The sequence below is a fragment of the Bombus impatiens genome, unplaced genomic scaffold (genome assembly GCF_000188095.3).
Source record: "Bombus impatiens unplaced genomic scaffold, BIMP_2.2 scf_0320, whole genome shotgun sequence".
NCBI lineage: Eukaryota > Metazoa > Arthropoda > Insecta > Hymenoptera > Apidae > Bombus > Bombus impatiens.
Window position 1 is genome coordinate 1,026,935 of NT_176739.1, and position 14,243 is coordinate 1,041,177.

General features: G+C 35.9%; 2 protein-coding genes across 2 annotated transcripts in view; both read right to left on the reverse strand.

The window, feature by feature from the left end:
- The window catches only part of LOC100749763, a 96,356-nt gene extending 89,512 nt beyond the window's left edge, over positions 1–6,844 (reverse strand). Inside the window, exon 1 of the mRNA XM_012385319.3 lies at positions 6,567–6,844. The gene's annotated coding sequence lies outside the window, so the exon portion shown is untranslated. The remainder of the gene's footprint in view (positions 1–6,566) is intronic.
- Positions 6,845–9,777: 2,933 nt separating this feature from the next.
- Positions 9,778–13,854, reverse strand: LOC112212820 (activated Cdc42 kinase-like). Its single transcript, XM_024367482.2, has 2 exons — positions 13,017–13,854; positions 9,778–12,914 (listed from the first exon to the last, which is right to left on the reverse strand). The coding sequence occupies exons 1-2, from the start codon at positions 13,526–13,528 to the stop codon at positions 11,945–11,947; spliced, it is 1,482 nt and encodes a 493-aa protein (XP_024223250.1). The 5' UTR covers positions 13,529–13,854; the 3' UTR covers positions 9,778–11,944.
- Between the last annotated feature and the right edge of the window lie 389 nt (positions 13,855–14,243).

Here is a 14,243-nt window from a genome sequence, read left to right on the forward strand (position 1 = left end):
CGGCGGGAGACTCCTTTCGAATTCCCCATAGAACACCTGATGGTGTCGTACGTGGCGCCAAATCGGCGTCACGGTTGCGATTCTCGAATCGAAAATCAACCAAGCCGAGAATCACCAGCCGATTCGAATTTTCAAATAGAAACAACGAGACAGGAATAACAAAAGCGCTTTGCCAACGCGTTCATGTAATCGCCGCTTTCGAGTTCTGACCACTTTTTCACTTGGAATCCACGATGGGAAAAGGTGTTGCTCCCAGAATTGTGTAACACAGCGTCAATAAAAATTAATTATGCGCTTCATACACGCCTCTTTCTCCAAATCCTACTCGTTCATGCTGCTCAGTTATAATTACGCATTTACATGTTTCTTTATTTTCTTATTTTTGCCTTTAGCTTGGTGATCTTGGCTATTCAACATAGCACTACTAGGCTTGCTTTCTCTCTCTCTTCCAGAATTCCTGAAATACTGAATAAATACATATTTATATGCAAATTCTTCACTTTAAGATTAGGTTGATAGCTGTATGAAATATCTTCAATTATTATTATTATTGTTGTTGTCACTATGTGCACATTATATTGTGATATAGCTTATTCTGTTTCATATTTTATGCTTATGTGTGTCTTTCTTCCAGAATTCCTGAAATACTGAATAAATACATATTTATATGCAAATTCTTCACTTTAAGATTAGGTTGATAGCTGTATGAAATATCTTCAATTATTATTATTATTGTTGTTGTCACTATGTGCACATTATATTGTGATATAGCTTATTCTGTTTCATATTTTATGCTTATGTGTGTGTAGGTGTAGATGTTCAGTTCTCCAAATAAAATATTCACTGAATATTCCTTTCTAAGTATCTATGAACTCTAAATACTATGATGTTGTCTAGCTAGGTTTTATAAATATATTAATCGAATATATTACAGATATTTGTAATATAATCCAAATTTCATGTTTCTAATTATAGGTTAACTTATGCAGAAGAGTCTAACGAAAGCAGGAGCTACCGACGCGACACTAGCGCCACCATTGTCAACTACTCGGGGGTCCCCCAATTTCACATATCTAAGACTATTCTTTTCATACATGTTTCTGCAACGATTCCAAACAATACATTAAAAACTATAGACGAGGAAGGTACTAGTCATTTTTCGGTCTCTTCGTAGAGAAATACTGATCAAATTACATTTTCATCCCCTGTGCCTATGTCCACCGACGTATAACACACGGGACCAACATGAAAAATGAATAGAAAAAAGCCAACGAACTAGAGAAGAAACGCAGGAATTACTGTCATAGCAAATTACAATGATAAATAGAACATAATAAAGGTATATTACACGCGATACATAGTTTCTTCCTGTGAGCAAAAACCAACTAACTCGATGCATAATAAGGATGATTAAATCATTGAGGACGCCATCACGTCAAGAAATTAATTCTTCGTTTCATTCTTTTGGCTCGCGTATCTGAGCACGAAATTGAAATTATCACGTATACACGCGATTTTTCTCGGCAACCTCTTTACGATCTAACTCCATTATCAACTGGCCGTCCTGATTAATATCAAGCTGAGCTGAGAGGAGCACGATCGCCGCTAACGACCAATTATCATAGAACGATTCTCAGACAAGCTAGATTCATTGGCTATAACGTCGATGATTCAAGCCAGGCTCTTCCTCATGAATTATTCATTCGACGTCTAACGGATAGACTTGGCAGTAGAATTCACGCGGAATGCACTTCCCTTCCTTTCGATTCGATCCATGGCACAGGTGTATTAGTATCGCTTTTAATTCTTCTTTCTCTGTTTTCCATGTTTGCCGTTTCTCCTTTTCTTATTATTGGCAAGTCTGTGATAAGAAAATTGCTAAGTGTTGGACAACCAATACTCTTTGGCAGCTGCCATATTTTATTTTGTCTCGGATAGTTAATTGATAGTTTATAGGTTAGGAATGTTCGGATGCGTTATAGTGACATAGCATCCAGTGGTATCTATTTCGATCCAATTCCTGACACAAGTGTAGATCTTCTTCCTTTATTTTCCATCTTTCTAGTCGTTGGTGTTGTTCTGGGATAAACAAATTTCTGAGTGTTAACCAATCGATTCCCTCAGACAGCTGTCATATTTTATTTTGTCTGGCATGTGAACAAATTGATGGTTTATAGATTATGATGATTAGAACGCGTTCTAGTGACTTTGATTTAGTAACTATAATATTTCAATTTGTAATATTCCTGTAAAGAAGCCTTGGCTTCACAACATTTAGTTGAGAGAGGTTACATTTATACTATGGAATTTTGTAATTCCAATTATGCATAAATTAATTAATTGTTACTTTCAATTCGCAATAAAGATCATGTTCTATCTTCTAAATATCATAATGCATATGTATTTTATTCTTAATATTCCGGTTAAGTGATTTTTCTTTTTACTTGATGTTAGAAAGAGTTGTCAGAGTCCATAAAATATCAGATAAACAATTGAATAGACATATGTTTCATCTCCTAATATCATAACATATACTTTATTCTCGATATTATATATGCTTACTGAAAGATAAAGAACTATTACAATTGTTCTGTACATCTTCCTTTCAAGTAATTAAACTCTACCTTAATTTCCAACGACTATGACTACAATGGCTACCAATATAATCTGAAAAACCCGATTATAACTAATTAAACCAATCTATCTAATAACCTCTCGTGACTACCAGCATTAAATATAGGTCAAAACGTCAAGGCTGATTTACCATAAGATCAACTATTGTATCATTTAATTAATTATCGAAAATTAAAAGCGAAATATCCTTGTTACCGTTAACTTCCTGCCTTCGTGACTAATTCGAAAAACTTCCTAGTTGGTAACGTTATATCATGAAGTTCCTTTCAGATCGAAAGTTATTATGGACGATATCCAACAACTCCAACATTCATTAACTCCTCCATGAGTTCTTATAATGCTCCGTAAGGCTCTTATTACTAATTCTTGCATGATTGCCTGACGATTTACAGATAGCCAGTACTGCCAACCGTCGTTCCAAGAGACTCGGCGAAAAAAAAACTTCGATTTGAGAGACTCTGATATATGGTGCACATCAGAGATATACGGTAATGCGTAGTATAGCCCGAGGAGCCGGCTCTGCCAGCAGTAAGTGCAGTTATGTTGCACTGACCGCTAGGATGTACCAGCCGGTCCAGAGACTGGTACATCTTGTTGCCATGCAACGTGACGTTTCTGAAATAAAAAGTGCCCCAGCTGGGGGAGAAACGTGAATGTAGATTTACCAAAAAAAAGCCACAAGATTCACTGCTGATGCTTCAAAATATTCTGTTGTATAATGGATGCTGATCGCTTGGGAAGGTCTGGCCTCCTTCTTTGAGTTAGATGGTAGCGTAGCAACTAGAGGATAGTTCTCTTGGTACTATAGTTTCATCCAATAAAGTTTCCAGGCACTCGTGTGTTTCCAAATGTTCAGATTGTCAATAGTTCGATTCTCAATCCTTAATTTGCCTATTGAAAAGACATGAAAGTTAAAAGAAGCTGAAGAAGAAGAAACCAAGCAAGACCATAAATCATTGATGTTTCCATCAAGTGAATTTTCTGAATTCACTGAAATTACTAAGAAAGAGTGAAACCTTGGATTTTTAATGTACAATTAATAATAATCCAATGTTTAATCTTTAACCTCTTTTTACCAAGAAATCCTAACCTATTTTCCTTTTTAAAAATAGCCATCCTAACGTAGGAAGAGTATCCCAACTTTTTCTTGTAGAGTATCAAACTTAAGAAAACTCAAGAAATCCAAACATATCAGAACCACGAATCGTTCTCAATTTTAGGTTATGAACTTTTCAGATACTCGTGGGTCTCCATCAGAGTAAAAGTGAGCAGTGCAGGACTAACATTGGTAACACATCCGTACGAAGGGTTTATGAAAGACATTTCCACGTGATAGTCTCAGTGGCATTACGAAATTCGCCCATGGCAGAGATAACAGTCGCGGGAACCTCTGCCTTCAGGCTCGCCATAGGAGTCACGCTAATATTTCTACGTCGCGGAGCGCATCCTCATAGCCGATGAATAAACAGATAAACACCGTGAGCTAGTCACGAAAGCGAATTGCGTTTCATTAGCATGAAAGTGAGACGCGGATGCGCTGGCATACTATGATAATCATCAAGATCGAACAATTATGCAAATATCAGCGGAAAAACATCGAATAGCTGCGTTGACAGATCAAGCGTACACATTCTTCCATAATCTTCCAGACATGTTCCTTATACGATCCTTTTATACGTATGTACTACGTGCAAACATAATATACGAGGAAGTTATGAATCGTCTCATGTCCTTGGTTTCCTAGAAGAGTGACATAATTGAAAAATAGTCAGTTATGAGATACAATAGATTCGTGGGCCCTATCGCCTACTAATTTACTAAATAATAACATCAGCGTATGGACAGGTTACAAATTGCAAGTTGTAAATTAGAAGTTGTAAACTTGCCTTCTAGAGTTTTCAAATTTTTAGTCAAATAGAATAATTAAATGACTCAATATTGTGAAACCGTGAAAGATAAATGTTTATGGCTTGCAATTTATAACTTACAATTTGTAAAGCAAGTGGAATAATTAAATAGTTTACAATTTGTACAATTCACTTCTAGAATTTCATATGATTTATTACAAAAATTATTATCGCTGTTTAAAGTGATGATCGAAGGACTTAAGATACCATTTATTTTATAGAAGAATATAAAATTAGATTATGATTCGAGCATCGTACCAAAACACTTTTCTCATAGAGTATTGTCTCAGTGTTAATTAGGACGACGAACGAGTCCCGTTAGGAAAATTTACTACTATTTTCGACGCTGTACGATACATTCGGCCACCAAGAGCCATGAACCGGTCTCGCCTTCGCTTTGAGACTGAATAAGAAAAACGTAACATACACTGTTAGTTGCTATTAAATCCATGCCAGCTGAAAATCTACATTGACTGACGAAAGTATTTGAATTATTAATATATTATGCGTATTATACAAAACTTTTTGAAATTCCATTAACATTATAATGAAATCCGACTATCATGAGTATACTGGTCAAATTTGAAACCTATGTGAATCTACTTTAAAATTGTTAATTTATGTAGGAATGTATAAGCAAATAAAATATTGTGAAAAAAGAATAGTATGCTTATGAGCCAGAGTTAATGTAAAGCTTTCATAACTAAAATACAATAATTACATACTTACATTAATTATGCAATACAATTTTTCAAATGTTTCGGTATAATAATAATAAAGCATGAAAATAATTCGTATAATACATATCAATTTTCTACAATTATTCAAATTCTTTCATCATTCGCTGTAGATTCCTCATCACGTGGTATTACCATCCTATCTAGCTCCTCATCAACATGGAAACTCATCAAACTACAATAGAACAACAGAAAGCGTCGTTCATTAATCACCAATACGTATATACATGAGTAATTCTCCAAATAAATACAATACTTTACCAAACACAAAATTTATGTATACGTATGCACGTACCAATTATGAATTCACAATGAAAAAAATAGAAAAGAAATTGCTTAATAAATTCAAAATTAATTGCATCGAATATTCCATTGTGTTACGAGGATTCCATGAACTTTTACAAAGAAACTCGCTAGCGTTTCGCAACCGATTACATGATACATAAGGAGAAACACACGTGGAAATGGAAGTTTGAAAATACTTAGAAAGCGTGGCTTGAACGATACGCATTCTCCGTCCAAACACAATGCTCCGTCGGACATACGTTGTAATATAGAGCTGACATTCCTATTACCTTGCGCCGCATGCAACGTGCTACATTCTCCGGCTGCGGCAACGATAAACTGCATCTCCTTTCAGACGTTCCTTCCGCACACGTTCCGCGCTACGGCAATAATGAAAATCCACTTCGTGACCTGGTTTCGAATTATCGATGTACTCGGATAATATCTTAGCTGTATGAGAAAACGAATCTCTGAATTAACTTTAGCTACCATTTCGATATTCGTATATGGTTAGTTCTATTTTCTAAGTTCAAGTACACTCGACTCCGTTCTCATGAATCTTCACACTCGATTTTCAATCAAACAAGTCTCAAACGAGAAGATTTTATCGCGTCATTTACTGCATCTGTTATCGAATCCTTTGTTCTTCATTATCCACTCCTATTTATTTCATTCTTTGTCATCCTCCTCTGCCATGTTTTGTAACCCTCATTTCCCAAAGAAATAAATTTTACATAAAAAATCCTAATAGCTTCTTAAATCGCATAAACCAATGGCTCCTATGGCCTAATGGCCTAAGAAATATTTACACAAGCAAATTATTATTTTATTATTCGAATAAAAAATATTTGATAGCAGCATGTGTATTTATTTATATGTAGTAAATATCTTCTCTCCAAGTTTCAACAAGTTTTTATTCAAGAAAATTCTAAATTTTGCAATAATTACTCGCATGTAATATTACTTTTATGTAAATAAGACAATGATCATTTTTATGGCTTACCCTAGCGAGGTACACCGATGTTGGTTTCAATAGATAACCTTCCAACGAAATGTTCCTTCACGTTACCAGCATCATTTTCCCAAGTGCTTGTGGTTTCTTTTTTATTATTCACTGCACATCACCACAAGATTCACAACAGAAATGTCACTTTATATCGTCAAAACATTTCGTCTCGTTAATTAATGGCCGTATCGCGTTATAAGCCGGCGATAAATCGAACTGTCTCGAACACCATTAGTTGATCAACTGGTCATCTCGACTTTACGATAATAATCAATATCGAATTCCTAACTGTCAATCATAATTAATGTTTTAAAAAATTATAAAAATCTTGAAATGAAAATATTATCGCATATATACAGAATGAAATATTATTGATGTATATATTTCTTTAGAAAAGTTTCGTAATAAATCATTGTCGGGCAGTTTCACTAAGATGAAGAAGTATATAAATGGTTTGTACGATATAATGCGATTCTGACGACACTGATCAATTTCGATTTCGAGATATAAAAAATAAAATCGACATATTTTGGAAATAATTTAGGAGATTTCAATATTTTAGTAATTTAATGCTTAATATTTAAATAATACTTAAAGTTAAATAACGATTTTAAACGAAAAATAAACAAATTATATTTACGAATATTTATCGATTTCGAAATTTCAATAAAAACTAAGATGTCTAACTAATCTAATTGAGATAAAATTCAAATTGCTTCGAAATAATGAAAGTTTAAAAAATGTTAGGGTTAGGATCTTCTAGGATTAGTTACCGGATTACGAAGCGGTTTGAGGAAAAGTCCCGCGACGATGTTTATCCGGTCGACGATTAAAGCGCACTGAGAATATACAGACTGTCGCGGACAGTGCAGACTAGCTCGAGTGCTTGACCGCTTGCTTGGTACTTTGGAAAAAAATTTGAACACGTATTAGTAATGTACAATGCCGGCTGTATGTGCATTTTACCTTTTCATTGAAATGAAACAATCGCATTGCATGCTTTTAGATAAATACATAAAAATGAAGGAAGTAAAGTTCAATAATTGCAATTTTGTTCCGATAAATCGATTACTTTTGAACACCTACTACGGTAGTCAAAGCATTAATTAAAAATTAAGATACTTTCGATTAAAAAATTTCTGAACATCCTATATCACATCGAATTAAAATACATTTTTGAATATTCCACGTATATCAAAAAATTCGCACACATTTTTTCAAGAGGTTCGGAAAAATTTTTGAAAATGTTGCATACGAGATATCTCGATAGTTACATGATCGTAATTATATAATTATATGTTTTCTAAAAGCTTTCGGAAAAATGGAAAGGTAATAAATAAGGATGGGGCCTTTTCATTTATGAATGTGTATATATTATCGCAAATACAGTCGATATAAAACATCCTCGTGTTTCCGCGCGATAATAATCCATACAGAGACGTACAAACGTATGTTACCTTATCGTAGTAAGATCGTGTATAAAAAAACGGATTATTAGGATCAACTTACTCCTATTGCCGCAAGAGGCGTCGATTCTCCCCTCGTGAGATTTGGCGGACTTTACTTTTTGATTACTATCCCCGAGGTCGTCGGATTCATCCGCACAAAGGAAACGTGCTCGTTAGCGCGTAGAGATCTTATCGGCTGCAAACGATCTTACGTAAAACGTTCGTGCACCTAATTCGAGAAGATCCTACAAAAGCTCTGCTGTCGGGGATACTTAATACGTTGACTGCTACGTGAATTTCCTATATTCTGTCCTGAGAATAATAGTAAATTGCAACATACTACACCATAACATTGAATTTTTGCAAAATATTATATTGCATTTGTGCAACTCTTCTTCTGACAATGTTATCTGAATCATTCACAATGTTGAAAATGTGTCGATCCATAAAATTTATTTTATCTTAGTCGCTCTAGAAAATTTAGTAACGTGTGTTACTGATAATCCCCGTGTCAGTCAACGCGTTAAAGTACCACGCGAGTCTCTCACACTGAGAATCGAGTAAGTACGCTGGCTCAGATAAAACTGATACAGATGCATTACCTTTTATTAATTGATTGATTCTATTAGGTTGGCAACTAAATGATTGCGGATTTTGTCATTAGGTGGTAATGACAAAATCCGCAATCACTTAGTTTCCAACCCAATAGAATATACCGTCATAGTTGATCGCGTAAAGATTTTCGTCTGGAATGCGATTGACCCTCGATTCACACGCTTTCATAAAAGTATCGTAAGTGATCTGAATTACGTCACTTAGAAATATTCCACGTTGATCAGTTTTGTAAATCAGAAAAGTGAAGGAAACAATTCTATTACAAACGTTCGTTTTCTTAGAATTCAGCTTGGAATTTTTTCAGAGAAATGCAAGTATTTCTAGTTTTGTCGCGTTAATCGATAGACTGCGGATTTTTATGGATTCCTGGGAAAATGCAGAGAACGCACATAATATGCAGAGACGTATAAATTATCAGAAGCACAGTATATTTGTTACAAGGTATAGTTTACATAGACAAAATTACAAAACAATTTTCCGAAGTCTTATCCCCATATTGTGGTTCCTGCGCAAAAATAATTGATTTTTTTATACTGAACTTTATCTGTTTCTAGGTCTTTGCCTCCATCACGTGAAGCTCAAGAAACTAAGGGACCTTCCTTCCTCTTGTTTCTTGGTTACCTTATTCAAGATAGTCAGAGGAATTTCTGTCTTGACTACTATTTATTTTTATTTAAGGAGTTTAATTAAATAATATAAATGGAAGATCACTTATTAATCAACTTCCAATACTACACAGGTCAACTAACCTATAAGGTAATACACTATTGTAGGTTTTAATAGTTTATACTGATCTGTAGATTAAGAATTTTCTGATCATCTTGAACAGTGTAGCTTTATTTTCTAATAGCTGTGCAATCTTAATGCCCTGATACTTTGATTTTCTCAGTCCTCTAGCACATAATTCATGTCTTGAAGCCAACACACGATGGATATAATACGGATTCAGCATAAAAAAATACACGATACGTGTATTTTTATTCAGGAACCGAAAACCTTATTGTTCAATATTAATACAAAAAGAGGCTAAGTAACATTACTTAGGCGATTTCCGTAAGCTCCTATTTGGCTTCGTTGAGGGATACCAAAGCACGGTCGGCAAGGATTTCCAATCGCACGTAACCAATTCTAACATCGTCCCTTCATTTTTTTTTCTTTTTTTTTTAACATTCTTCTCGTAATAAAACATTACAGACGCGTGTGGTACTAGTCAGCTACGCGAAATTACAATGAGCAAATTTGTTCCTCGAACTCGTTTCAATTATAGCAAGATTGACTAAAGGAAGTGTCTGTAGAAAAGGCTCTCGTACAAAAAAGATGGAAAAATATCTGTCAATCAAACAGTATGCAATTTTGCTCTAATTCAAACGAGTTCTATTCCGGATATGTTGTTCGACTTATCAAATTGCTGAACATTTTCAAACATACCCTGTATCTCGAAGATCGTGCAATCCAAAGTTTAGCTAGAGACCACTATAGAAATTGGAACTACGATTTGTACGATCTTGGAGATACTACACAAGAGAAAAACGAAATTTGTTTTACCTGAGACACTTAGTGAGTCCAAAACAGTAATAGAAAAATCTCCGCCGTTGAGATTGTTAATCAAACGTGTCATGAATTTTATTCGTTTTTTATGCACGCTTATTAACAATTTCCTCTTTTATGCCCCCCCCTTTCCCCCAGTCGAATCGAATTACATATCTCTTATAACTTAACAAGGTTAACACGAAAGCTTTGCTTAGCAAAATATAAAAATCAATCTTACTGAACACAAAGATTCCATACATAATATTTGGTGCTTATCGTACCCTACTACCGGGTCAAAATATAAAAATTCCCCCCTCCCCTGTACAAGCTACAAAATGTTCTGCAAAGAAAATTCTCGATCCAGGATTTTGGACATTGAATCATAACAAAAATATCATAACAAGCAGTTCTCTCTCATGTTTCTTTCACTCTCATTCTCTCTCCCATTTGTGCTGATTTTCAGCGTTAATTACGCACACACGACGTGTTTTAATATCTACCACTTATCAGATACAAACTCGCGCTTAATACAGAATAAAATAGTTTGCTAATCACCATCATAAAAATGTGGGTGTCTCTTTTCATTCGGGGTGACTCGGTTACAGAAACTCGATGTACGATGTACGATGAATACGATCGAACACTAATCTACGGTGCGCATGATACCCAAATAATAATACCGTGCAAATATTATCTTTGGAATCGAATATCGTTTCTAGCAGTAAAACATCTTTTTGCCCTTTTTATACCTTCTTATGTTTTGAAGATTGAAAAGTAATGAAAAAAATTGAAGAATCGTTTGATTTGTAGGTTAGATCTCGTAAGATAACATTTAATGATATCAAATGATAGATCTGTATAAAATATACGATTCTTTATGCGTAATCTTTTCAAATAACAGAAAAGATATAACTAACGAAAGATTTTTATAGAAAGAATTAGAAGAAATTTATAAAATTTTTGATCGGTGCAACACGCGGTATAAGGATTAATTTACTGCTTAGTCATAGATTTCGTAATACTTTCTCTTAATATTTGCTTAACTGAAGATGCAAAATTGCATATGCACGTATATATGTATTCAGTTATGCTTCTATTACGTACGATTTGTCCGATCACAAAAACCTGATCAGAGCGATACATTTATTGTGCAAATTATCACATTACGTTCATATTAGACGAAGAAGAGGAAGAAACGCTATTTATCTCCCTCTCGCTAACGAATTAAATAAAAAAAGCTATTACTCCGTACAGGTTGACCCACCAGAAAGAAAATACTTAATTTGGAAGATATCATAATGTCCAAAGCAAATATAATTATTTCGCGTAGAATTTTAATAAGTATTCAAATGGACAGTTCTCTAGATTTAATATCCTAACCTATAACAACTCACCCTGTATGATATTAAGTTACCAGAAAAAATAATTACAATTTGCTTTATTTTGAACATTCTTTCTAATACGCATGAAGGTAAAAATAACTAGCTGACTTCATTTCTGGTGGACAATTGTATGCCATTCCTCTGCAAAAGCTCTATCAAAATGCCTATCTTGTCCCAGGCAACACACAACGATATATTCGAACACTATAATCTCACTCTAACTAACTCTAAAATAATAAATAAACGTCGCATGAATTCGCGCGGGTATAAAACGGAAAAACATTTTAACTTTGAAAATGCTACCCTAATCTAACCCCATCAAGCGTGTTCCACAAAAACGCTTACATGTCAGATTATCATTAATCTCAAATAAACCTTCCAATTATCAAAAAAATATCGACTAAACCGCAGCAGTGTCATCGGTGCTTCTCAATAACGCGGCTGCCTTCACGACATCACCACCACATTGATTTAACATAACCTTGCAATCCTCCAGCCCAACAAAGTTGTTCTCCTTTTTCAGCAACCCCTGAAGACGTTCCAGTTTAATTGCTGCTAGCACATCCCAATCAGTAACGTTTAACGCGGCTATGCATGATTCTGGAGTGGACTGTTCATGCAGCACCTTCATCATGATCCTAACCTCGTCAGATTGTTCTCCATTTCGAGGTCCACGGGTTCTCCTCGCGTTTGGGCCGTCACAGGCGAACTCCAATAGATCTTCGCATGAAACATGATCGGACTGTCGCGACAGATCACTCGTGTGTCCTGACAGCTTCTCGTTAGATAACCTATTATAAGTGCCTGTTAGACCCGCAGAATGAAAGCTATCATTCGAATCAGTAATAGAAGGTTCTTTCGATATCTCTGATTGTAGTTTGCCCATATTACACCGTGATTGTGAATTATTCTCTGAATATTCCCCATAATCGAACTGCATCATATAATTTGAGGGCCTCTGAACTAATGGCGTCCTTTTGGACGTTTGGACTTTGTTAGAGGTGAGGAGGTCACCTTTTCCAGAGACCATTGAATCTTCTGATTTGTTTAAATCTGATGGAGTGGAATTTCTACTTGCTTCACCTGCCTCGTTTTCTTGAACGTACTTCGAAGTAGAACTTCTGACTGAAGTTTTTGATTCGATGCTAATCTTTCTCTGGAGTCGTTCAGTGGAAGAATCAGTCGATTGTATGTCACTGTTTTCTTGCATGTTCTGTCGATAGTCTGGGGTATCACAATCGATCAAGTTATCGGAGAACTCGAGCAGATCCTCAGAGATGACACTGAAACGGTGTAATCTATTTTCATCTGCTGGCAACGAATCCAATGCAGCTAATTCGGAGTCTATACGTTGTTCGAATTCTTCTGGACTGAAAGTAGAGATCTCAGTAGTACTGGAATCTTAAATGCTTTTATCTATTTAAATAGCCTTAATATAATTTTATCTAAAATACAGGAAATGGGATCCTAACCTATTAGTTGAATTCTCTGACGAATAGCCCTCTTGTAATGAGCTGCTGGCTATGGAAGAACTCGTACTCTGCAAACTTCCATCCACCTGGTCCTCGATGGGCGGCGTAGTGACTGCCATCTTGGCCAAAGTTCTGGTTACACCACCACCTGGTATAATTAGAGGATGTTTCCTCTGATGCCTAGGTAAACTAGATTTTGGTTGCAGCGTCTTGGACCTGTCTCTAGGTGGTAACGGTATAGGATTCTCGTCCACGTTACTCTGATTTTGGTTGTTCTCTATTTCCTGGGCTGAGTGATGTCTTTCTAAATGGCGCGATTGAGGTAGGGGCGGCGGCGCGTGTGGTGGTGGCGGTGCCCTGATTTTTGGCAGTGTTTTGGAACCGCTGTGATAGGTGTCGAAGTGGAAATGGTCAGTAGCCAAGTCATCCTGATGGGACACCGGATAGCCTAGCGTGGCGTGCTTGTTCCCACGAATCCTAGGCCTAACAACGGGCAATCCAGAGCGCAACATGCGCAGAGGGTTCGTGTCCGGAGAGGTCTCTATGCTGGGCGTCTCCACAAGGCTGTTGTACACTTCCTTGGCCTCGTCCGACAATGTAGCCTAAACAAGTCGTGGGAAGGGATAGATTCGGGAAAGAAGAACAAAAATTAAAGAACGAAAATAACAAATAAAGGGAAAGAGACTGACAGAGAAAGAGACAAATACAGAAAGAGAGTGACTATGAGTTGAAACGTGAAAAAATGTCCTCGTAGAGCGTGTATATGAATCTAGATCCTCTCTAAATGAAAGGAACTCGCAAGCATGTGGGAACAATGAGGAACACACACTTGGTGTCTTACGGTGCAAATCAATATGCCAAAGAAAGGACTAGGATAAAATACATTTGATATAGGCCGACTGGAGATGCTACTCTAAACGGAACAGATGCAGTATGTTTCCTTGTGTATGTGGGCAGAATATTGGAGTTGAAGACTTGCTTGTGTGATTCCATAATTAACATATTTCCATTCCAGTTTCCCTCCAAGTACAAATAGTATAAACGTGTAAATGCATCCAAACGTATTATCGACTAGATATTATTATTCAGTTAATTACTATGTAACATGCAAGCATGCTAAGCGTATGTGACACGAACTGCTTCAGGACAGTCCTTCGTTTAAGTACACTGTATATTGTCCAGAGTTGGGTACTGTTTTCCAATCAACGTGATCCACGTGATCTCTAA

Coding starts and splice junctions, on each gene's coding strand:
- LOC112212820 (XM_024367482.2), bottom strand. CDS start 13,528: ATGTTGCGCTCTGGATTGCCCGTTGTTAGGCCTAGGATTCGTGGGAAC. Junction 12,915..13,016: donor TCAGAGAATTCAACTAATAG/GTTAGGATCCCA, acceptor CTCTACTTTCAG/TCCAGAAGAATTCGAACAAC.